The sequence below is a fragment of the Melanostigma gelatinosum genome (genome assembly GCF_949748355.1).
Source record: "Melanostigma gelatinosum genome assembly, chromosome: 10".
Taxonomy (NCBI): Eukaryota; Metazoa; Chordata; class Actinopteri; order Perciformes; family Zoarcidae; genus Melanostigma; species Melanostigma gelatinosum.
Genome location: NC_136643.1, coordinates 20,144,197 through 20,171,104, shown reverse-complemented (window position 1 = coordinate 20,171,104; position 26,908 = coordinate 20,144,197). Strand labels below are relative to the sequence as shown.

The 26,908-nt window shown below is 44.8% G+C and overlaps 2 protein-coding genes across 2 annotated transcripts; one reads left to right on the top strand and one right to left on the bottom strand.

The window, feature by feature from the left end:
- Positions 1 to 965: 965 nt before the first annotated feature.
- serp2 (stress-associated endoplasmic reticulum protein family member 2) lies at positions 966 to 3,290 on the top strand. The gene is made up of 3 exons (XM_079277163.1): positions 966 to 1,103; positions 2,987 to 3,059; positions 3,173 to 3,290. The coding sequence occupies exons 1-3, from the start codon at positions 1,020 to 1,022 to the stop codon at positions 3,211 to 3,213; spliced, it is 198 nt and encodes a 65-aa protein (XP_079133289.1). The 5' UTR covers positions 966 to 1,019; the 3' UTR covers positions 3,214 to 3,290.
- Positions 3,291 to 4,660: 1,370 nt separating this feature from the next.
- Positions 4,661 to 26,360, bottom strand: LOC306783712 (TSC22 domain family protein 1-like). Its single transcript, XM_079277487.1, has 4 exons — positions 26,245 to 26,360; positions 23,229 to 25,764; positions 7,124 to 7,175; positions 4,661 to 6,133 (listed from the first exon to the last, which is right to left on the bottom strand). Exons 2-4 carry the CDS (start codon positions 25,733 to 25,735, stop codon positions 5,870 to 5,872), a joined length of 2,823 nt encoding a protein of 940 aa, XP_079133613.1. The 5' UTR covers positions 25,736 to 25,764; positions 26,245 to 26,360; the 3' UTR covers positions 4,661 to 5,869.
- Positions 26,361 to 26,908: the final 548 nt, after the last annotated feature.

Sequence of the window (26,908 nt, the reverse complement as noted above, 5' to 3'; positions counted from 1 at the left end):
GGCAACCTCTCTCTCTCTGTCTGCCCTCCTTTCTCTCCGAGCAGCCAGCTATAGCTCGTCTTGTCAGATGGAGTGAATGATGTAAGTCGGCTGAAACATCAGAAACATGTGCACACCGCACTGAGTGAAGCTCAGTGGTCATTCACCACGTTAGTCTGGGCTTTTAATTCATTGTCTGTTTGCATTTATTACAGCAACGTAGCCAGACTATAGGCTATACTATGCAAGCCATGTGTGTGGAAAAAAAGTGCTTCTCAAGCTGACCTTAAAAAAGATCTTGCCAGCAGGCAGGTATTGCACCCATGTGTTCATAAAGGGTGTACTTTAAACTGCTTTATTTTAGAAGGAAAAGTGTGTATAGCGTAGTGTTTAATCACAGGGAATATGGGATAATTCATTGACTGTAATCATTCTGTCTCATTAAAAAAAAAAAAAAATGCACCAGAACTGCAATTTTCTAAAAAGAACAATATTCTTGTAGCTCTGGAGGATGAGACGGATTTCTCACCCTGTTGGTAAGAAAACATGATGACAAATACACTCCAGTTTATTAAGTTTTTAAATACTCCTACAGGCAACAGTCACAGCTGTGTTTGCTGTCTGCTGGTTTACTTTATAAAACATGTCATAGTGAACCCCTTTCTCGCGTGAAGTTAACCAAAATGAAGCCCGTAAGTTCCTGTCACTACCTTCAGAATAAAGGTTTCGAAAAACACTTTACGCATACTTTGTTTTGAAAATTTGGAAAACTCGACCACAATTGTAGCGACTACAAACACACGTGCTGCCGTTTACAAAAAATACAAAATGCCTCCACGTGCTTCCTCTTGAAACGCCAACTCTGCACCGCTAATATCCCATGCTCTTATTTTGAAATTAAATTAATCAAGTTTCCGGTGATATCGTGTCAGAGGTCTCCTAGCTTGATGCAGGGGGGGTGCTGTCGACAGCCCGCAGCTTCAGGAAAAAAATAATCAAGATTCATTTTATCCCGGGTTTTTAATTAATCGGTCCGGAAGATGGTGGCCAAGCAGAGGATCCGCATGGCCAACGAGAAACACAGCAAGAACATCACGCAGAGAGGAAACGTGGCCAAGACGCTGGTGAGCTGACAGCGAGACGCCAGCATGACATTAGCCCAGATAGGTGACGTTCACCCCGGTGTGCACACAGCAGCATGATGAGGAGGAGGAGGATGATGGTGGTGGTGGTTCTGGTGGTGCCAGCTGGTCGTCAAAGTGTTTCCTGCAAACATATGTGATACAGCAACGTGCTCCGCGAGATGTGCAGGATTCATTGTGACCCACCGAGCTGAGCTGTCTCATTAAAAATGAAATTGATTGACTCTGCTCGTCACCGCCCCTCCTGCAAGACGTTACTTGTGTTTGGAGTAAAAAATAGTGAGAGGGAAAAGATGAGCAGGTTGTGTGAAGGATGGGAAATAACTGAGACCAGTGCTGCTGCTCGATGCACTGAATATATGATGAATGTTAGTGTGGAGCACTTTTCAAAAGTACACAGGTCAAGCGATTAATCGATCAAAAATGAACCATGTGTATTGTTTTAATAATTTCTTGAAAGCAAGAATGCCACAAAAAAAACACTAAAATGTGAAATATATTATATTATATATCATATTGAGTACCTTTGCTATTTTAGACTGATGCTTATACAAAACAACAGGCACTCTGGACAATTCTAACATTTTTTTACACATGTAATGGAACAAAATACTCATTAATCAAGTTTTTATCAATATCATAACCACGCATATGTCCGAGCCATACAGTTTGGATGTATTAGCTGCTGTTTGTGTAATTGTGATATGAACGTGTCCAGAGTATACGCATTTTAAATGTCTTAATTATCAACTAGTCAGTTGAGAGAAAATGTAATCATCTATTTTGATAATCATTTCATTTATTCATCAAACCAGTTCACCAAACATTTGTTTGGATTTGCTGCTTCTATTTGTTTTATATACTTGGAAAGTGGATATCTTTAGGTTTTGGGAAACATCTTGCAATTCTTCATACATGACCAATTTGCCAACAACTCAACGATCCCAATCTGACAGTTTATTTTTATCCTCTGTTACGAAATATAGTTCAAACAGCAGCTTGAATGTCAAATATTGGGGCTCTGTTTTCCACTTCTTGCAGCATCAACGAGATCATCACAGACTTTAACAACTTCCAACAGCAAACAAACGCGTTAAATGTCCAAACAGATGACATCATCCGATGTGTTTCCCTAAATCTAGACGGTCTAGACTTGACGACTCATGCCGTTCCACTCATCTTTTCCACACGAGCTCAGCACCTTTTCAGTGCGTAATTACATATTTGGGGTTTGTTTTCCGGGCAACCGCGGAGTTGTTATTGTGGACATGTTGGTGAGCAACGGAGCAAAACAAGACAATAATCTGCGGTGGCAGGTTTGAGGAGAAAGAGCAACCCGAGCAACAAGCGGGTGCAACAACAACATCTGAGCAAGTGGTGTGAATAAGGAACCTCTTTGTGAATCTATCCACGTTCAACTTGTTGTACACTTTCGCTCTGCGGCATCTGTCACATTTCTGTCGTAGCAGTAATGCAAATGTACTGACGCAATTTGTTTTTGAAGAAGTTGGCAACCAATTACTGTATCGGCCTTTTGTTGCCATTGACTTGCTGGATTCAAACGCTGCAAACCAGGAATTAAGGTCATGCACGTTGGCTGATACCCTTTAAAAGATCCAAATCATGTAAAGTATCAGGAACTACAAATCATTTTGTCAGGTAACTGGAAGAAAGATTTTTCCTGTTTCAGAATTAAACTGACATCTACACGCCTAGCATACGAATTACTCAAAATATAACTAAAAATAGCGAACACATTTTCAGTTGTGGCAACCAAGCTGATGCCAGGCCAGCATCCACTTTTAAAAAGTTCATGTTAAGCTCTGCTTACGTTATATTTGTGTTTTTTTTTCTTTCCTCCTCAGCGACCACAAGAGGAGAAGTATCCTGTGGGTCCCTGGCTGCTTGCCCTCTTTGTATTTGTTGTGTGTGGATCAGGTATGCACCTGTTTCTGATTGTATTGACAGTAAGCTAATTAATATGTGTTTATGTGGCACATTCACTGTTTCAAACACTTTTGTTTCTGTGTTTTCGGGGTTTGTGCTCTCAGCCATATTTCAGATCATCCAGAGCATCCGTATGGGAATGTGATGCAGAAGGAGCGTCCGGACTCCCGTAACCCCCCCATGCCCTCACTGAGCACTGGCTAGCCCACACCTGCACACCCCCGCCCCCCTCCGGAGGCCCAGAGACTGACGCCAAAACTTCGGATCCAGCAGACCTTTAGAGAGAGAGAGAGAAGCTTCCCGGTCTACCGCCTCCACCCGCTCCTCCTCGGGACATCTTCCCTCCATCAGCGTTTACAGTGTTGCAGTCTGTGGTACTGACAGCTTTTCTATGGACAGTCTAAAGACCACGCCGGCTGGAGAACATGCGTGTCTCGTTACTCACTCGGCACCTATTTATGTGTGTGTATGACGTCTTGACTCGTGTGTGCAGCCAGTGATTCCTGCTGACGATGTGCCATATCTGTCTGTTCAACTGTTCGTCTGTGTTGTGTGAGAAGAATCTTTTTTCAAATAAATGTGAAAAATTTAGGGAGCGCTAAGTTTTACTTCTTTTTGTGGACTCGCTCTTCATCAGTGCACACGAACACACACACAGTGTTCAGTTTGGGCACTTATTAAGGTCTGTACTTCCTGAAAGTTTTACTAAAAGGTAAGTTGGGTAATTTTATCAGTTTTCTGCAAAGTTTTGGGGAAATGTAATTTTACGGCAACATTACCGAAGCATAAATGAACGGCTCATACTACAACATGGCACTACTATATGTAGCAGCATGAGGATATCTTTTATAGTCCTTGTAAATGTGAGACTAGAACAACTAAGCGATGGGGATACATGTGAGATGCATCACTGTCACTCAGGATCTTTCAGTTTTCCTGTAATACTGAAGGGTTTAGCTTATTATTGGACTCATATTTGTCTTTTGGGAAAATCTAATATCCATTCAGTGATTTAGTTTTTAATCTGTTGAGTTCATTAATCAGAATCAGTGAAAGAGCCACCACAAATATATTTAGACTGTCCAATACTTCCTAATTTAAATGAAAGTCCCTTGAGAAATGTAGTTTGGTACTACTTACAGGAAACTAGAGACAAAGATGGAGTCCGGAGGAATTCCCTTCACTCAAACGCAAAGAAAATACGTATTCATCAATCCATTATTAGTACAAATCGTATTCATATTTGTTGAGTTGTACGCTTGTCCTGTTGACAGATCATGCCAAAAACAAATAGCATTATCTGAATTTAAGTAGTGCAAATTACTTCCAAGGAAATGGTCCAATTACCACTTGGCTGTGACGTTTATCTCTCCACTAACAAGAGGGTTCAACAACATCATAGGCCGTCATTAAGCTTGACTTAACACCCTGAAGGAGGGAGGACTTCAGCTACAGCCATGTGTGTGGGAAGCAGCAAGACTCCACACGCACACACACACACGACTGCATTCTCGGCGTCAAACCTCTGAGGCTCGGGTTTCATAGGAAAGAGATGCTGACCAGGTAGATGTATTCTTCCTTAAGCATGTTTATTGAAAGTTGTGGAGTGCAGCTGTCAAGTGCAATTGTGGTATGTATGTTTACAATATCTCATCCGGTCTTTGCAAAAACATGCACAGAACACGATTATACAACCGATACACAGAATGAAAAACAAAAAAACTATTTGCGTATTTTTATTTTAATGTTGAGCTTTAAGATATTGTTCATCCAAAAGTACTTCATTGTCTCAAAAAAATAAAATAAAAAAAAAATAAAAAAAATCATAAAAGGTGCAATACTCCAGAGAAAAAAAAAGTGAAAGATTTTCTTCAGTAAGTTTATGTTGCAGCAAGGGATATGGACAACATTGTTGGCTGTGTGTCGTCAATTGAAGAACCTAAACTCCTGTCCATCCGCAGTGTTGAAAATACAGCATTAAAAATAGACACAGACGGGCAAGAACTGGCACCTTCCACCTGTGTGACCAAGATAACCTCTGGTTTTACTCCTCACTATTTTACATGGTACTTACACTATACAGAAATATACATAGTCATCTTCTGCCCATCAAACTTTTAGGAAAATAAACAAAAATGCAGCGTAGCCCAAATGTCTCAACCCTGTCGAATAAGGTTTAAATCACATGCCGCTGCAGGGTTGAGAAAACAGCAATGATGAGCTCAGTCCAGGGCGAGAATGAGGCGCTTTGAGAAGGCTTTTCTTTCTCCCTCTTAAATCTCCACGCCTGTAACGTTACCGTAGCCTTGAGAGAGAACCACTTTTATTTACATCATTCAGCAAAAAAAAAAGAAAAAAAAAGAAAGAAAAAAAAAAAAAAAGGCAGCCATACAATCCTCCACCTCCTACTCTTCTGCAGTCAGTAAAATCGACATCACTTAAAATCCAGACACAGGCACAGTGATTTTTTTTTTTTTTTTTTTTAATCTATATCTAAGCATATTGTCAATATAAGCAGTTTTGTTTCTTCTTGGTATGACATTCTATTTGATATGTCCAAGGGTTATTTGGCAAAAATGTTCGATGATTCAATCCTCATCCCACGCAGCGTCTCCAGGTCGTCGCCCTCCACCGCCGTGCCGCTCGTCCCGCCGGATGCATCCTTCTGAGAGATAAATATGTGCAAATTCTTGTCTTGACAGCGGAACCTCCTGCTGCAGAAGGCAAAAGGTTTTTAGCTCTGCTGCTGTAGCAGAACTGTGAAAAAACAAAAACTGTCCATCAGTCTGTGAAGAGCACGGCTACGCTGATGGGCCAGAGCTGTGCAAGGCGGGCTGGGCGACGCTGCTGGGGGGCCCCGGTGTGGCCGCGGTCGGAGCAGCGGGCGGGGAGCCGGTCTGGACCTGGGCCTGGAACTGGGCCATCTGCTCCGGGCTGGCCAGGGTCTTCAACAGGGTGTTCTCCTGCTCCAGCTGGGAGTTACGGTCGATCAGCTCCTTGATCTGCTCCTTCAGGACCTCCACCTCCTCCCGCACGGCGTACATCAGGTGACTCTTCACCAGGTCCTGAGACAGACGGAGATACAGGTTCATGACCGGAATATTTCATCAAATTCACAAGGAAAAGGTCAGGCTCTAACCCGTGGTCCAATATCTATAACTCAAAGTTATTCCTCATATGTAATTCTGGCATCAGGAGAAATTTAACTCCTGGTCCTGACCCTAAAAAAGGTGGGAAACTGCAGTTGCATAACAATAAAATACACATAAAATGCTGTACTGCAAATGACTGAAATCTTACATATCAAACATGTATTCAATTTAGGAATAAGCTAATGAATATTAAATTGTGTAACGACTAGTGATCATTTCATACATCAGGGAACAAGCTATTTATAACACAATGTTACGTATTATATGCATCAACAGTGAACATGCATAATGACATGAATGGAAACTCAAATATATTCAAAGTAATAACAACAGATAAAGACAAAACGTGAATGAGTATATTCCCAGGGTGACACGTCATTAACCCGGCCCAAATTTATGCTGTGGGCCAATCAAAGGGAGAGATATTTATACCCATGCGTGAGAGCCTTCTAGTTTGCCTAGCAACAGCGACAACAACAGAGACGAAGAGCGAAACAGAAAATAAAATCTACCGTTTCTGGGGAAAAGGGTTTGCAATCATATTGTAAAAGTGAGACAACAAATGTAATGTTAACAAAAAGATTTATTTAGCATAAAGTGATTCTTTTATTTGCCCAGTCATCACTTAATTTATTTCTGAAGCAGCAAGGACAGTAAAATACCAAATAATCATTTTACACCTCATAAAAAGCTAGTTTATTGTTGCCACAGATTTAAATGAATATACACACTATTTTCCATGCTCCTCATATTTATTATATATTAAAACATGCATAAGAGCAAGTAATAAACTACAGACGCACTTATCAGATGAATCCCTAAATGTTGTCCTTATGAACATCATTTATTGTTATAAAACATTTCCCACAGTGTAAAGAAAATAAAAACAAGTTAAAAACTCACCATTGCTTGTTCGATCTTGTTGTCTATAGCCACAACGCTGGCTCCTGACGAGCTGTAAACAGAAAGAAAGAATAAATTACTAAAACATTAAAACAACACGCATAACCGGAGCCTCCGTTCTCTTCATAGAAACAGGGGGTCGGCTACCGGAAGCCTCTGGAAACGCTTTGCAGGACATGGATGGAGGAGTTTATGTCGGTACAACAACACAGTTTGCATCCACCACCCTGCTCACTACCTCCATCACACAGAGCTGTGTATTAAAAAAAGACAATGCACGGGTAAAACCCTAAAATAACACCGTGTTTTACCTCCTGTCGAGCTTCACGTGCGCGCTCTCCGCGTCCAATAACGACGACAGGAAGGAGATGGAGAAATGTCTCAGCTGGTAGACGCCTAGATCCATAGCAGCCACGGTGTAGCACGGCGTGTTCATGCTGCTCGTGTACCACACAGTCCGCTAACAAAACCAGCCGCGTGTCCCGACTCTACCTCCACGCGACCAGCTCCGCGAGAAACACATCCAACACACGCGCAGGCTATTTCTACGAGTACAATCCAAGGTCAGCTCATCTCTCTGCACAACACGCACAAAAAAAAATCTGCCGCTTCGGGACACAAACCAGCATAATTTATCCGAGCGACGCTCCGAGAAAGCCCGGTCTCCGATTGGTCGAGAGCGAGCTCATTTGAATAAACTATTCAGACACGCCCCCACCTGCCGCTCAGCTGACACGTTTTTTTTTTGCATAAAATATTCCAAGAGCGGAGAGGAGGTGGATGGAACCGGGGAGAACCGGATGGGAAAGGGAAGAAGAAAGAGCTGTACTATTGAAAAACAGGCCGGGGAAGGGCGAGATTTTAGAGTTGTTGAATTACAGCGAAAATACACATTATTAAGCTCCTGTTTAAATGTGAAATCACCAGCTGATAGTGCTGATTTGGGCGTTATAAACACAGCAATCTACCCTTTATTACGTCAGAGATACAATGGGTTTATCTCCATAACAAGTAACAGTTACAGGGAATTCCTCTGCTAATCATTTAGTTTTAGAGTCTTAAAAACAACATGTGGGGTCAGTTATTCTACTCCAGAAGGTTAGTGAATATATAACGTTTTGGAGGGTGTGTATGTGCTTTCTTTTACATCATTTAACTCAATTTTAGAGATGTTAGAATGTGTAGTATTCTTCACCAAAAGCCCTCTCTGGCAGTGTAGGACAGGAATTATTCCAGCATTCAACATTGCCCACAACAAAAAGTTCATACATCTAATTTACACCCATCTATAGTAAGGAGAGCATTGTATCCAGAGGATAATGATAAGATAGAAGTAAACCATGGGCAGGTGTTCAACCAAAATGCTCTGAACATCCATGCAGTGCTGCTACGTGTGTTCCTATGATGCCCCCATGTGGCCATGTAGTGCACTGCAGCCTCGTGGGGCTGAGCCACACCACCAAGAGCAAACACGAGACGTTCGGGCTGTTAAGAGTGAAGCTGGAATAAAACACCATCATAGCACCAACATCCCACTTCCAAAAACCTCTTCTAATGGGAGATCACACATCTGTTAAATGTCTTTTACGATAATGGACATGTTGAGTCGATGAGGTCAATCTGACTCAAACATTACCACACACACACCCAAAATGCCTTTAGGCCAGGAAGAAAACACCGAAAACTCCTCCACACAGGAGTTCCCACCTCAGACATCCCCTAACTAAGACTCCCTCCAATACACACACCTCCCTGCACCTGTCTGAAAGGCCACTCACACATTCCATGCACACCCAAAAACCTCAAAATCATCTGTACACACACGCTCTTGTCATTCTTACACACACACACACTAAGAAAAGTTCTACGTAGAGACATTGACAAAAAGCCACATGTTAAGATAATAAAATAAAAAAAGATCTGGTCTGGCATGGAAAACGAGGAAAAATGGTTTGTTTGCATTTATTTCTTGCTAAACGTTTGTTTTATAGACATCTAATAACTATTTTGCAACCTTTCCTGAGCGTCCATGATACCTTGATAAACAAGACGTTTACCGCATTTATTTTCCCCAAAAGGGGTCGTGGCGTTGGCCGGTCTGACCTATGGTCAGGTCCACAGAAGATACTCGTATACCAACGATATACTGACGTCCGTGTTAAAACACACTCTCAAAAGGTTCTAAAACCCAGCCCTTGAGGTACTGTGTCCTACTGATGTGTCGCTGTTGTATTGAGTTCCTGAACAGAACAAAGCTTCCAATGATGCGCGTAGTAATGAGAAATATTCAAATCCCTAAAAGGCAGAGCACAGGTTAAGGGGCTTTTAAAGATATTTAAAAAGCCAGCAGGCTTATTTGGGTATCACAGCACAGTTCCGGCTTATTGACCACACGTACCGAGAAGATGGGCTCAAATAGCCAGTTCAACTGTGAGGAATAAAAACACACACAGCACGTGGAGGTTGGGAGGAGAGGTTTCACTTTTAAAAAAAGGGTCACATGTCAAGGATGGGTTGTGCATTTTAAGTACATACGTGGACACACATTTAAAACGGATATAACAAAATATATACAACAAAAAGTTTGAGTGGTTGCAACATTTTAGCCACAATGCAATAACAAAACAAGGAGCAAGCCTCCTGTTTGTAAGCCATTCTACTGTGGTATGTACACGCTGCTATACTGTTGCAGAAGAGAAGGTGACTTAATGTGAAACTGTGGACCAGATGGAGCAACGCGACGGCAACAGAGCCGTTACAAAGAGGCAGAATACGGCAAGCAAAAAACAAGCATGCTGCGGGTTTGATTACTCACAATCCCATGGAGGTAGTACTAATTGGCACACACACCAAACACACATACACCGGCTACGTTTCCACACGTTTCTATAGTCAACTATACATTAACGCACACCCCTCAGAGTTAACGCTGCACCCTGAAGCCAAGAGTGACTGAATGAAAAGGACACTATAGCCACGCAGCCCTTTGTGTGCAGCCACTGCAGTGATTGGCTCAAGCAGCGGCACCACACTGTACCGGCTCCCTCTGGAGATTCCCCGTCTTCATATTCACCTCTTGAGATGCTGCTCCAGCTCCCGGAATAAAAGCTTCATTGCCATCTCGTCATGGCCCCCCCGCACTCTCGCGGAGCCATCCGGCAGCAGGATCACGTGCACTCCAAAAGTATCAGCGCAGTGGCTTCCCCGAGCGTCTTTTGTTTGGCTGTTTTCTGACACCCCACTCGCTCCTTTTCTTAAAATTCAGTGAGCGGATCTGGGCCGCGGCCTACGGCTGCGTGGGGGGGGGAAATCAACGGGAGCGTGCCAGGTTGTGATGACTTGTGTGTGTGTGTGTGTGTGCGCGCCGCTCATTCTTCTCCCCCGTCTGTGTCATCCATTTGACTCGCGAGTGAATTACCGAGTACAGACAGGAGCTGGGCGGGTGGTGACGTGTGATCATGTGATACTGGGAGTTACATAAAGCATCAACAGAGATTAGCATGTGGCCCAGTGATTTCCCTGCTCCTCCGCCATAAGCCCTCTGCAGCCGGGGACACGGATGTGCAATCAAACAACGTGGCGCCTCAACCTCAGCCGTGTCACATAAAAGGTTGTCAGAATCACCGAGAGGTCAGAAGCTCTCTGGATTGGTTTGGTCATCTCGTCAAACGCAGCCCCGAATCTTGAACTCGGTTGGTTTAGTTGGGCAGTTTGAAAATGAATGTGTTTTGTACACCTTGTAGTTTTCTGTGCCAGTCCTCTTTGTGATAGACGAGCAGCCCTGTGCCGCCGGGTCTTATCTTGTCATTTCTCCCTTTAAGATGGCTTAGTGCCTCGGCAGACAGAAAACACAACGTGCACTCGCAGGGCCTCCGCCGGCTTAGAGACAGCCGGCCAAGAAACACCAGGTAAGGCATGAGCATAATGAAGGGGATTTCACTTGTCCTAACAGACTCCATGTGCTGGGGTGAATCGGTATCACGTGACTTGTGGCCGGGGTCCTACATACAGCCGCCTGCTAACGGCACTTTACTCTAGTTTAAGTCTATGTTTTAAACACCTTGAATCAAGCCTCAGCCCTCGCTTTTTATTAAGAAAAGCAACACTTGTTGCTTATGAACTAAATAAATTGGAAAATAGAAAACATTTCAAAAGGCTGTACATTCCCTATGTTGCATCCTAACATGCAGTCTCTGGATGGATGGACCCCCAACACAAGTTCAACATGAAATATCGACAATTTCCATCCAACTTTCAACCACAACTAGTTATTGAACACATCCGAGGTGCAAAACAGGCCGTGCAGTCTCAGCGTGATGCTTTTATTTTGCATCTACAATAACACAACAGATACCAGGCTCCGATGATTAATCATGCACATAACACAAATAAATAGCGACTGAAAACACGAGTTAACGTATGCAGCCATGAGCATGTCGTCTACTAAACAAAAGCATACTTTGTAAAAAATATTACTGCACTTCCACCGCGCCCCACTAGAGGGGCGCGGTGGAAGTGCAGTAATATTACAGGTGGGGCGCAGGGGGAAATGCAGAATATATATATTTTTATTTTTATTTTTTTATATAAATACATGGCGAAATGTATGAAAGCCCGTTTCCGCCACTGTGAGGAAAAATGCAAGTCAATAAAAGGGGCCTGGCATGTCCCAGAGATGAGGCCTATTGAATTGCTGAATTGTAGTTTGATAGTGGAAAGCACACATAGACTTTACCAGTAAGCCCTGGCAGTGGTTCTCCATAGTCACACCCTGACTATGGAGAACCACAGAGAGCTACTGAGTCAGTCAGTCAGCGAGGCAAGGGAGGAATGATGAGTGGCCATTTTGGCCTCCATACGAGCGAGCGAGCGAGAGAGAGAGAGAGGCTATTGGAGCGTTTTGGGCTGACAGCAGCAAGTCCTCAGTGCTCGCTCTGTACTAAACTCAGGCACACCCAACGGGGAGGGAAAAATGTTCAAATGTGTGTTGATATGTAAAATACATATGACTGCATGATTAAAGGAAACGTATCCTCTCGCTCTTCACACCATAGCAGGACTACTGGACCGTCTGACCGACACAAAGGAACCGTGAAAATTACAGCTAGAAAATGGGCTCGACATGCAAAATCTAACACAGGTGGGGTCCTGGAACATGCTTGTAATGATTCAAGACTAAAGAAATGAAACTATGATATAGTTGGTAGACATCCTGCTGGTGCTGCTGCTCAATGCTATCTGCATAGTTTATGGAGTCGCTGAAACACCCACCAAATCTCCCCCCCTGTCTCACACATACGGTTACATAAGTGTGTGTGTGTGTGTGTGTGTGTGTGTGTGTGTGTGTGTGCGTGCGTGTATGTGTGTGTGTGTGCGCGCAGAAGGTTTGAGTAATGTGGAGTGAAACCTGGCATTAACAGGATTAGCAGCCAAAGAACACACAGCGCTTTGAGTCCAGACTACAGAGGATGGAGGCAATGCCGACAGCAGCGATGAAGACGAGGAGAGAAGGCCCATTGTTGTTGGGTTGGACGGTGAACGTAGTGACGCATATGTCCTTATAGAATGTACCTGCAGTTAAATTGAGATTTGCAATGTAACTTAAGTTGAAATTCAAACACTGGAACTCAAAATGTATATTCCAAATAGGCCACTGTTACACGATAACACCTCCGAGAATATTTATATATTCAATGGCGCCGGTAGTGGATTTTGAAAGTCATAAAGCACGGAGGAATATCCTGATACCAACAATGAAACCAAAACAAGATATGCCTGTTGTGCCCCACCGATAAGAACAGTTCCATTTATCTCCTTCAATTTCAACTGAACATCTGTTTTCTTATCCTTTAGAATCTGATGGAGGATAGATTTCTCACACTGATGTCTGGGTCATAAAGCTTAACACACACACACACACACACCTTGAAGCTGACGGTGATAACGGTGTGTTTGTGTTGGCTGGTAGGAGGCTGTTCTCTTCATACTCCACCGAACCACAAGACCAAGTGAGTCATCTCTCCCTCGTGCAGTCTATATCCCAAACGAACCTCCTCCAACATAATCTGCAGGCATCTCCGCCGGTTCACCAGCAGCTGTGGCTGGATGCACTTGTAGCGTATACGACAACATTAACACCATGTGTTAACTATCTGTGAGCTGATGAGGTATACACGTTGACGAATGGTCTCCCTTGTCTGTCATTTGTACCTCCTATAACCCCCAAAGTGTCTCCAAGCTCACGTTTCATGGAAAGCTAGTTAGAGTCTACAGACACTGATGTCAAATTTCAGGGTGGTTACGACATAGTTTCCTCTACAGCTCAGTTGCTGTAAATGAAAGAATAAATCTGTTATTACGCAAAACAAACTGGTAAACGTATACAGGTTCAAAGCTAGAAAATGTTTCCTTACATATATATATTATTAATAACTTTTCTATGGTTAAACACCTCTAGAAATACACGATACCTCATAAATTCTATGTGAATTTGGGGTGGATCCCTGAAAACAGACAGACTGAGAGGTCACTGAACGGTCAGAAAACCGATGTTACCGCCCGTCTCGATTTGTTCCAGTCTTCCAAACATCTCCGACTACCAAGAATGTCCATGTTGCCTCAAAGCAAAGAGATTCTATTAATCATATGTGGTCACTGCGGGCCAGCAGAGTCCATATTTATGACTTTAATTGGATTCAAAGATAAAGAATCATGGTCCTCGTTTTTTTTTTACATTTCTGCCTCATTTTTCAATAACTCTGGAAAAGTTAGGCGGCGAGCCCCGACCCATATATCTGCCTTCTCATTTGTGTGCAAGATTAGAAGGGAAGAGAGACGGACAGAGCAGTGAGTGGATTAACTGACGACGACTCCACCGTCAGGGCCGGAATCTGTGACGACAGCAGCGCCATCAAAAACACAGCTTAGCTGCAGACACACCAACCGTTTCCTGTAGTTCTTCACAGGCCAACACAGAAAGTCTCACCACCGTCACACCACGTAGTCTAAAATATCTTGCAATAAATGCCGTTCACAGTTACAGTCTTCAGCCTTACACGCTGCCTTAGAGAGTATGATAAGAAAATGGTGACAACAAACTAAACGAAAAGTACCAAGGAGCTTAATAGAGGAAAGGTTTGTGGTTATGTGGAAATAAATGCCAAAGTCCACTACAACTATCAACAGACATCATAATTGTAAGCAGATTAAACTGATTGGAGATGCATGTTCTCTGCCACAGTGGACCTGAACTTGGGAGCTCCTTATAAAAGGATGCAACCTCATGAACCATCTTAACCAACTTATGAATAAGCACTTAATCAGTTTATATTGTGAACATTGTTGACATATTTTAAATAAAATGAGACCAGTTGGTTCAGCATTGCTACTCAATCAACAGACAAAATATTCTGACTGCAACAGCCGGAGGACAACTTTACGCAGCTATTCCGTTACCCGCAATCTACCGCACTCAAGTAAAACTGATTCATTAAAATCCCTCCTCAGCATAGCACAGTTACACATACGATAGTATTTAGCTGTTAGACTCCATTTTACATGTTTTTTGACATTCAAGAAACCACATTATGGCAGCTCTGCTCATAGAAAAAAAATTGCTTTGAAAAGTTTTCTACCTCATTTAAAAAAATACTATATACTATACTATAAACTATATAAAATAAAACTGCTGACTCAATCACAGACCAACATTGAGAGACTAACTGCTCCATTATTTTCTAGGTAGGTATACACTGCCACCTAGTGGAAAATACTAGAGCCAACACACACCTTACTGCTAATTAAACCTTCACAAACCTGAATAGACCTGCTGTTTTTTCCTGTTATTAAGTGCTCACTTTCTGCCAGAATGCCATCACCTAAACCTAAACCCCACACCCGGTGGGTCTCCTTTCTTGTGCCCTGCCGATCCCAAAGAATGTCTGACATGGCATAAAAATTCAGACTAAACAAGCCACGTGAAGTCTGCATCAACTTGTATCTCTGTTTGGTATTAATTAGGACAGAAGGAGTTTGATTGGTTTTGTTCAGTGTCACGCTGAAGCAAAGGTTATGTTTATGAGGTAGTGGAATTCACACTGATGTGGTCATGATGCGCTTCGCGAATGATATTCATGTAACAGCAGAACAAGTTATGTTTTTCTTCCTCCCTTAAGCTTTCGTCATACCATTCTCCTCAAATATTTAGAGGAACTGTGACATAAGATGGGCGTAACTCTTTGTTGAGACACAATGTGATGCTCACAGACCTAACAGAACTACGATCACAGTATTTGGGCTTCATTTGCAACTGGAGAAAAATGCTTAATTTCAAATAACCATTGCTTACAAGGAAAAGAGACGTTTAACAAAGCCAGAACGCAAGCTCTTGCCTTAAAATGATTTCAGTTATTCTCTGTCATGTAGTGTTTATTATTCGCCACTAGAGGGACTCGTATCCAGTCTTTGATTCAAGGCTCCTTAAAATAGCCTCTCACAAACTGCTTCCAAACATGGCTCAATGAAAACACACATCACAGCTTTCACTCCAGACCTCTGACCAGTCAGCACATGATGAACTCAGTTAAAGGTAAAACCACCATCATCACACAGGACCCTTCACACCCCCTCACAACTCCATCTTCCAACCATCAGACACCCTGTTTTAACTCTGCACTGGACAAATCTATTGATGGCATTCATACCCACTACCATTAACATGATATACAAGCTAATAAGGAATTTGTACTGTAACATTATCTATTTTTCTACATGTTTTCATTCTGCCTGTGAGAAGTTTAACCTGCCAGCCCTTCCTCAACCCTCCCTACCACTTCCTGTGACTGGATTGCAACACTGCTCATGAGTTCCTTTCATCCTTTCATAACTAGTCACATTTCTGTGACGTTAACGACTCCAACAACTGATTTGTGACCTCAATAACTCTCGCATGACTGATTCTCAAGTCGAAGCACATGAGGAGCTCCAGCACACAGACTCACTCTCAGCTGCAGCATTCTTTTTTAGAAAAGTAGCGATTAACTAGTTCATGCTAACCTCAAAAATCTAAAAAGGTGACTTTTATCAATATGAAGTGCCTGGTGTATGTGGGCGGCTCACAATTATTCCAACCAGCAGGGGGGAGTACAGCACTATTAACAGCTGGTTTGCAGGGAGGCAATAGATGGCGTTCATGCTGCAGTGACTGTGCCGATAGAGACCAAAGGAAACGTGTGACTTCAGACTGTTGCTCACTCCAAACAGAAGAGGGCAGTTAGAGTGAGCTGGACTTGTGAACAGCACTGAACATAGACAGTCTGCCGTTTAAACAGTATTAAATGCAAAATTCAAGAGATGAAATGCAAGCGTGTCAAGCACACACACACACACACACACACTCACACACACACACACACACACACAGTGCAACGTGTGCATGTGTGGGCTTCCTGAATAAATTCAATATATGGGAAGTAATGAGTACAGCACACATTAAAGACATGCAGGAGAAAGAAAAACAGGAATGCGTACGCTGATAGCAAAGTCATCCCCTGCATTTATGTGAGTGTGTGTGATTCCTGGAGCTGACTGGACAGTGTTCTAGCCACAGGAATTCCGGCCATGACTTGGCACATTGCCTGCAGGTTCAGGGGGATGACACTGGTAGCCCACTGAGGCCCAACGATAAGAAATGAGCGGTTGAACGTTAAACCTCAAACAAGTCATGACGGTATATAAACGCCTGTAACGGTAGAAACGTGTCCACCGATAGATTTAAATCCAGCTGCCTGGCACGGTGACGAGATTCTGGCAGACATGGAGGAGGAGGAGAGTGAATACGGAGCAGCAGGAAGAAACCCAATCAACCCAAGAAGAGATAGAACTCTGGAACATGATGACCAGAACATACCTTCTCTTTGCAGCGCTACAAACGGTCTTATACACACAGAAGAAACAAAGAGAGCGGCAAACATTGAACCTCTCAACAAGACAACGCATTCTGAGTGTGATGATGCAGTCATGACCAAATCACATGACTCAGCCAATTGATTTTGATGCACTACAGCAGGGGTTCTTAACCTTTTTTACCTCGGGGCCCAACTTTTCAAGTACAAAGTGTCCCGGGGCCCACTCTGACTATATGCATCAAAAGTGTCAGACAACCGGTAGGTCATACAGAAACAGCGCAGTGGGCCTTTGGAGTCAGTAAAAATTTAAGATTTTTGTCCGCATAAAATAAAAAAGTATCTTTCAGTATAAATAACTGCCGGTGGCTGTATCTGTACAGGTAAAGGACAGTATAGGGCTGTAACTACACTATCAGTGAACAACTGCCTCAAATTTGAAGAAGATTGGACAAAGTATGACCATTCTACAGAGTTTGTTCCATGAAGAGATCCAGGCGGAGCTCTAAAAGGACATTTGGAGACCCAAATGGACACATGGTAACCACGTGATATTCTGACACACTAAAGGTGTTTCTCCCTTTATATTTTGATATTATATTATTTTCCTTTTATTTTTAGACTTTGCAAATTGCAAAAACGATGTATATATGGTCGAAGACATGGTGTGTGAGTAGCGGACTTGCTGCGCTTAATGGCTGCGACACGAACGAGAATGAGAATAGCTCAGTTACGCAAACGTTGGTTGACGGCTTATGGAAGAGGATGATAAGGTTTGTACTATAAGTACTAGCGTTTCCTGAAGCCACTAGCTCCATGGTAACATCCGCTAGCACGTTGTCGGGTCTGTAATGTGTCTTTTTCCGTCGAAGTGCTGCAAGATACGACTTGCAGCGGTTATGGCGACTTTGGACAGTGTGTGTGTGTGGGCTCCTTTTTGGAGAGACCATAATAAATGAAAGAAAATCGATGATTTCTTTGCAAAGATGAGGATGTTGGGCATGCTGGGATACCAAACACGGACATGTTTTGTGACGTATTTGCGCAAACAAGCCGTAGGAACGGAAGGGGAGGGGATCGAGGATGCCGGTGTTGAACAGGCAAAACCCTTGTTAAATAAATGAGATGATACAATGTGATGATCACAAAGACATTTATTATCATGTGTATGTAAACCTGCATACACAACAAGAAGCCCAACAGACTTTCCCACGAGCGTTGGATGTTTCGTCGCTTGGTGTCGCTTTATTTTTGAAGGCTTCAGTGCTTCGTTTGATAGCATTAGCTCACATTCCACACACTGAGCACTCGGCTCTGCCTCGTTGCCTCCGTTCACAAAGCCGTACTTAAGAAAGTCAGGGTTGTACTTGCACACACATTTAGACTTTTGGGGGGTATGGCACCACTGTCGTCTTCATTTTTTCTTTTTAATAACTTATCCATAACCTTCGCTACAGGCTAGCGGCTAGCTGAGTGTCTTCTTCTGCTTATTGCAGCTTGTTAAACAACTGACTGACGCATTACCGCCACCAGGTGGTGGGAAGCTATATCGTAACTGAGCGTCTCATGGATAATAGTAATATCTCTGGTGTCTTCAATTGATAACCTATGCGGTCCCGCGGCCTTCGCGGCCCACAAGTGCAAAACTGAAAGTTTTTCGCGGCCCTCTAGGTGGCGCTCGCGGCCCAATCATGGGCCGCGGCCCTATCATGGGCCGCGGCCCAATCATGGGCCGCGGCCCAATCATGGGCCGCGGCCCAATCATGGGCCGCGGCCCTATCATGGGCCGCGGCCCAATCATGGGCCGCGGCCCTATCATGGGCCGCGGCCCTATCATGGGCCGCGGCCCTATCATGGGCCGCGGCCCTATCATGGGCCGCGGCCCTATCATGGGCCGCGGCCCTATCATGGGCCGCGGCCCTATCATGGGCCGCGGCCCTATCATGGGCCGCGGCCCTATCATGGGCCGCGGCCCTATGGTTAAGAATCACTGCACTACAGGACCCCTCAGTGGAAAGACAATAAATAAACAAACAATAGTTGAGGCAGCAATCCAATTGCATCTGCCGGTAATGAACAGCTACAAAAAGAAGCAGAACAAAAACAGACAAGAGCAGTTTTTTTCGACAAGGATAGACCATCATGACAGCGTGTGTGTGTGTGTGTGTGTGTGTGTGTGTGTTCAGGGGTGGGTGGGTAATTTTCCCATAGATGAAAGGCAGGCTAAAAACACAATCCATTATCCTCCATTACAGACCATTAGCTCTCCCACTGCACTCTTATGTGAAACAATCCTGTTTATCGATGGAAAAATAAACCATCTGAAAGAAAATGAAATCAATGAAGGATCTGCACAAAGCATACAAACAAGCAAAGGACAAAGACGAGGGGTGATTAACACAGAGATATCCAAATACGGGTGGTTTGTATTAACCTCCATTTGTCCCACAATCGCCTCGTTTCATTCTGCCATTCATGCTTTCACCGCTCGGCTTAGACAGACATACTAAATATTCAGCGGTGTGTAGCGAGACATCCCTCCCTGTGCATGTCTCTCTCTCTCACACTCACTCACGTTGCTGCTCTGCTGTGTTCTGGTGTTCTCTGGCTTGGTCTGTGTAGTGGGGGGTGGGGGTCAGTAGCATAACAAATAACAAATGCCGTTTACTTTTAGTGAAACACTTTCAGTGCAACTGTGGACAAGCCAGAGGCAGCGCAATACGACAACAAAACAAAAAGGCAACAGCCGGACGCTGCTGCAGTATTGGTGCATTTGCTATAAAAAAATAACTGTGATTGAGTTAAGAGTGTTTGTAGATGCCGATGTCCTGATCGCATATTTTACTGGATATTGGCAGATAACAACAGTCTGCAAAACCTTTCACATGCGTGAAAGCAGTCTTTCAAACCAACAGGGGGTGTTTGCTCCTGGAAATACACAATATTAATAAGGTATGGTTACATTAGTATTACACAAACCAAGATGTGGCCAATGACTGCAACATGTGCACATCAGGTTTGTCAAAGTCTATGGTACAACCTTCCCCAAGCCAATGCTCATAGACAACCATCGATAGCGGAGCAACACAACGGCCGGATTTATCAGAGCTGGAACACAACTCTGCTCAGCCTGGTTCCATCTGGTCCAGTCTGCTGTGTCCTCAGCCAGCACAAGTAGACCTGACTAAGTTGGGATGGGTTCAGGTCGGGTCACTTCCTCTGTGTGTTGTAAATTTTGGGGATCTCGTTGATCTCTGCACACAATGAGCAACGGGCACAGCAGAGATAGCATCATGCTGCCAGCCAGAGCCACATTCCCCCACGCATTCAAACACACACACCAGGCCAACAATGGCAATGTGTTGCAGCATTCTCATTCATTTTAATGAGACCATAGCATTGGCACAGCAGGTGCTTCAGCATAAAGATGAAGGCTGGTTTGACCACAAACCTGGCTTCACTTCTGTGTTGGTCAGTCAACATGTCTACAACCTGAAGGAGCACGACCCCAAAGCTTTTTTCAGTCATAACAACCACGTTCACTTCTAATATTCAGCACAATACTGATGTTGAAAGCTTTCGACGTCTCAGACTAGCAGAAGAAATCCGTATGTTGGGCACATGCATATATGAAAGGAAGTAATAAACATATTTGAATCGAAGCAAATAACCAATATTAAGTGATGATATTGTTCATCTTTGCATGTGTAAGATCTTATTGCAAAAGATTGTCTGAGCGAAATAATCTGAAACTGAAAAGCCAAAATAACAGTCCGTCAATTTATCATTTTAGATTCCAAGGATTTTTTTTCGAAATAATTTAATATCTTGTTATTGCCAACGTCGCTTCATGAAGATTCGGATAAGACCTAAACAACAGAAAACAGAACTGCACTAAGAGCATATTACATGTTGATAGAAAACATTATAACGGAGTAAAAAGTACTTGGACTAAATCTTCAATGGTTGCTTATAAAAACACGTTTTCTCCAGATGTACTTACAAATTAAAGTACCAACTTAGAGCCACTTGGTGTTACGTGGAAAAGAAAGTATGAACTGGAAGTTACCGTCTCAAAAACATCCAATTTGTATTGTAATTAGAAAGCAACAACCGTAAGCAAGCAGAGTATCTGAAATAAGTTCAGAGCCAGATCTCATCACAACATCGACGATAATGAATAAAACCAATCGTGGTAAAAATGTGTAATTTAAAATGTTTGTAAAGTGCTTTACGTTAAACGTAGAACAAAAAATAAGACCGTGCGTTACCTCACTATAAAAACACATCTTCCATCTGAAGGTTTGAAAGGTGAGACAGAGATATATGAAGGACTTTTAAATCTGCAACCAACTTCTAAATTAACACTCAACTTAAATAAATGCTGTTAGCGATAAACAAACACTGCAGACTCACTGTCATGAATAGGAAACTGATGCTGGAGTACACCCACAGCTCAGGTTCCCCCAGCATTGCACACAGCTATGTGGGTAAGAATGGAAGAGAAACACCAATCGTGGATCGTGGTTACTGAAAAGAAGCTCGACCTAAACGGTGGTTAGACGGGTCAATCAGCTGCTGAAAAGCTCTGTGGGGGGGGGGGGGGGGGGGGGGGCCTCAGTGTGATCTCATTCATGTTGAGCAAAGGGAAAAAAGAAAAAAAAGAAGAAAAAAAAAACTCTATTAGGTTCAGCATTTTCACTTGTACGTCTAATCCTGTGCAGCAGTTTACCTTTCTTAATGTATGCTCCAATTAAACACAGCTGTGGTTTGTCGGTACTTCAAATGTAGTCTTAGAATAGAAATTGTTTGTGGTCTCTGGGTTGACAGTTTTTTCGTCGAGACAAAGACGTTTACAGTTGCAGCCATCCATTCGACTTCAGCAGGTGAACTACTGCGAAATGAACCGTGAGCCTAATTCACAGAGACGGTCTTTCTCATAGGAAACGAGGGCTTTGGTTTCACCTAAATGCTTCTTATCATCAAAGACAATAATCCGCCTGATGCCCATAGATTTCACATTCCTGAAGAGGTAAACGTCATGTGATAACAGTAGCCATCCTTCAGTATCCATCCAACTGCCTCAGAGACTCATTACAACCATGTTACCCTCCACAGTCCCAGTAATGACCAGTCCAGTGATCCAATTATCTTTAGAATTATAACTCTGGCATGCAACACATCCGAGAAGCTTACGTCATAAGAACATTTTTCAGACGTTGGGAACATAGGCTTAAGATTTAAGAGCGACTGAAATGTGGGCAATTTCCTGCTGTTGAGTGATTAAAATTCCCCTGAAACCTCAAAATCACTTCTTAAAAATGATTGTTGAGGGGGAACATTCCACTGGACTTTCAGCTTGTTCGGAGTGTTGTTCTGTTGGGGGTGAGAGAGAGAGCGAGAGAGAGCGGGAGCAAGAGTGAGGGACAGAGAAAGAAAGATAAAGAAAAAGAGCTCTTAATAAAATCAATAAGCTCTTAGTGAAGGTGAAGGATGACTGGACTATACTTTTTACATCAAAAAGTAAACCACCATCTCTTCTTCATAAGTTCATCAAAAGAAAGAGAATGTTTAAGTTCTTCCTAAAATTAAATGAAATATTGTCTAATGTTTTGTTTCTGTCACATTTGCAGCTACGTACCCATCATCTATCTCTAGTTCAACAACTTCTGCCTTGTTTCCCGTTTGTAAAACAACAAATGTGCTGAGAGAGAGAGAGAGAGAGAGAGAGAGAGAGAGAGAGAGAGAGAGAGAGAGAGAGAGAGAGAGAGAGAGAGAGAGAGAGAGAGAGAGAGAGAGAGAGAGCGAGAGCGATCAGCAAACTGTGAACCCAGCAGAAATTGTACCCTGTAAGGAGTCAGGATTCAAGCAAGGAGTCAGTCTCGTCTAGTCAGGCTAGGAGGTGAAATGCCGAATCACTGCAGCCACTTGATAAAGAAAGACACGAGGCGTCACAGCCAGCCGAGTCCTGCTCTGTGTCCCACTGACAGAGGACAGTAGCCGCCTGGTAACCGTCTGCAGTCTATCTAGGAAAACAATAACACGTTTCTTCCCTCACAGCGGACAAATCACCCAGCTTCTCTCTGAACAGGAAGCATCTCGCTGTAAACTGCTTTGATTCCCGACTAGTGCTAAACTGTGGGTCAATTGTGCCAAAATGCGATTACAAACAATCAAATAAATATAAACCAAAAATATCTTACCCATCCTCCTCTCCATCAAGAGTCTTGAGACCAGCGAATGCAGTTAAGGCACTGGCGGTAGCGGCGTTGCCCTCGGCTTCTTGACCCTGGCCAGCCGTGGATCCAGATCCGGCCTCCCCGCCGGACAGCTTGGGCAGCCCCAACTGGTGCTGGAGGAGCAGCCGCTGGGCGTCCTGCAGCTGAGTGGTGGTGAAGGTGGGCAGACTGGCGTAGAGGGCGCTGGCCTGGGCGGCATGAGCTAGGGCCAGGATGCTGCTGTGGTCCTGGGACAGGCCACCACAAGACAGCTGGCTCTGCGAAGCACCCTGTGGGAGCATCCTACCACTATTCCCAGCGTTGTGGGCCTGGGGAGCGCTCTGGGGGTTGGATGGAGGCACACTTGGGGCAGACACTTGGCCCGGGTTTTGGATTTGCATTGGGAGTGACTGTTGCTTCTGCTGCTGGCAGTCCTGATGGACTTGGTGGCTCCGAGGATGTTGGCCAAGACCCGGTAGTATAATGTGAGGGGGCATATTGGAGGCGGTGGGCTGCTGGGGCTGCGTGTTAAGTTGCGGGCCTCCCATCATCTGACATGCGCCATTAGCTGATCCAGCTTGGTGGGACAGAGGTTGAGAAGCAGCAGCCTGGGAGACACCTTGGTGTGGATGGGTGTACTCAGGTGGCCTCACCTGCACTGCGGCTGCTTGGGGGGTAGCAGGTGGTTGATGTGGCAGCGTTGCATAGCCTACCTGCTGCTGAACACCGACTAGGCCCTGTGTGGTGCCTGAGGATTGATTAGCAACTGCCTGGGCATAAGTGAGGTGCTGGTTGGGTAAAGCCGACGTATGGAGACCGATGGCAGTCTGGTGGCCTGGATGATGAATGTTAGCGGGAGCCGCAGTAGCCGTCACGTGTGAATGGGTAATATCCGTGTGGCGCATTTGAGGCTGGGACACTCCCATGTTTAAGCCACTGGGGAGGATTCCTTGAAAGCCCTGAGGAGGGGAGGCATAATCCTGGGCATGCTGGGGTGCCGGGGGTCCCCCAGCTTCTCCAATGCACACACTCTCAGTATAGTGACTCAATGTGCTCACGGTGCTACCCACAGAACTACCACTTGTGCTTTTCCTCTCCGAGGCCCCAGCGAAGCTCTCGGAGACAAACTGACGCATGCTGAGAGACCCGGCGTCGGATGCCGAGGAGCTGGGAGCAGAGGCGGGGGTCTCCTTGTCATAGAACTCAGCGCATGTCCATCTGCCCTTCTTAAAGGGTTCAGAGCTGGAGTCCAGCTTCACCACCCTGAAGCGAGAACTGGTGGTAGCCACTGCAGGGGCTGGAGCAGGGGCAGGCTGGATAGGAGCGGACGGCACAGGGGCTGGGGCACTCCCAGGATGCACCACAGCAGCGCCAACCCTCCCCTGGGTGCCACTGGAGAGTCCGATCCCTCCAGAGGCACCGACACCGGCAGCAGTAGTGGTCATACTGACGCTGGAGTTGGTGTTTTGGTGTTGCTGGATCATGCTGACATTAGTGGTGGTTATAAGGTTACCCCCGGCTGCAGCAGCACCAACTGGCCCTCCGCTCATCACGTTGAGAGGAAAGCCACCGCTGCTACCGCTAGCACTCATGCTGATCCCCCCTCTCACAGGCACGTTGGCAGAGCTCAACATATTCACATTACTAACAGTGCTGGTCTGGGGATTAACTATGCTAACTGTAGTGCCCGAAGCAGAGCTGTTCATTCCAGGGACAGATCCCGGGGCCACAACCCCGACAGGCTGAGCGGCGGCCTGGGAAACATTCTCTTGAGGGACCCCCACGTTTGAAGGCATTTTCTGGGCGACAGACGGGGTGCTGCCATGCCCAGGGTAGACCTGGGCATGGTTAGGATGATGAGGATGGTGATGGTGCACAGTGCCGTTCACCATGGCCCCACCGTGCTGTTGAGCCTGGTTCAGGGCATGGGGGTGCGAACACTGGTTGGGGGAGACAGCTCCGGGGGTCTCCGCCTCGTGGAAATTATTCAGCGTCTCCTCCGAGGAGCTCCTCTCTGCTCCCACTATGTCGTTAGCTCGGGAGAGGGACACGTCCAGGATTTCAGAAGAAGACAGATCCTCCGTGTGGGACTCGTCCAGGTCGTCGTAGCTCTCCGTGTCCTCTGCAATACTGTTGTTGGTGCTCACACATATCTGTGCCGGAGTCACACTCGTGATCTGGAAACCACTCTTCTTCTTTATCTGCACTCCGACCGACTGTGTGGGCTGGGGCTGCGAGTGCAGATTGAGGCTGTGGGGTGGAATATGATGGGGACCCGGTGAGGACGAGCCAGCAGGCGGTTGGCACTGGTTCAACAGGGAGGGTTGATAATCATCGGCCGGGACGTGGCTGTTGTTGACCACCGGGTTGGCCGGCGTTGACAGCGCGGAGCCGCTCCCGCTGCCCGTGTTACTACCCCTCCTGTGAAAGACAGCCGGGTGCGCCATCTTTCTAACGCTGCCAGAGTCTCCTGCAGCGTCCGGATGATGCATTTAGGGAGAATCCGGGGGTACGTCGCTCTCTGACAGAATGCAATAACGTTGCAGGTCGTTAACAGCGCCGTTTTGACTCAACTTCGACCAACAGACAACACGATAAAAAAAAATATATCAGCTGGTCCTAATTAACCAGGCAAAGTTGTGTCAATATTTGCAGCGACTCATACACTATTACAAATGATATGTGGTGACAGTTAGCGAGGCAGAAGAAGCTAGTGGCCTAACGTCACCGGTGTTTTACGCGTGTGCCTTACTTAACGCACACGCTAACATGTTGTCGGGTTTCCAATGAGTAGCTAACTACGTTGGAATGACCACGCGTGCTAAAAGCAGAGTAGCACGCGCAGAGTTAGCCTAAATAATGGCTGCTAGCCTGACAGAAGAGGCACGTCAGCTAGCTAGCTAGCCGCCAGTATCCATCACCGGCTAGCTAAACACACACTACAGGCGAGGCGCGTTAGCTGCTGAATTTGCTCAAAGGAAATAAATTGTAAACAGGCCACCTCTCCTCCGGTGCACGGCGATGTAAAACACGAATACGAGCACTTGACGGATGCGTTCAAATGTTTAATCCATTCCACCGAGTCCTCGTTTTGGGGTCTTGGTTTTGCTGTATCACTGGTCCTCCCCAGTGGTAGCGTTGTTCGGTATGTAGCCTCCTGCAACGCTGCTGTGGCTCTGCGCGCTGTGACGGGCTGAAGGGGAGGGGTGTGCTCCGGAATATGGCGACTGCGCATGGTCTCTGCTGCCAGACATAAAGCAGTCTGGGAGAGGCGGGGACGAACGCAACGTCAACATGCACGGAAAGAGCCGGAAAGAGCCGAGGAGAGGGCTCTCCCTCATGAGGGACGAGGGCACTGTGGATGATGTTTTTTATTGTTTAACTCATAGATCGATAGACAGACAGACAGACAGATAGACAGATAGATAGATAGATAGATAGATAGATAGATAGATAGATAGATAGATAGATAGATAGATAGATAGATAGATATATAGATAGATAGATAGATAGATAGATAGATAGATAGATAGATATTGATTTGGGTTGATCACTGCAGAAAATATGAAATGTTACAATAATTACTCAAGGAAAAAAATAAAACAACAAAATGTTCAGGTTCCTATCAATGATCAACCTACTGAGCATGTGTTGTGGATTGAGCA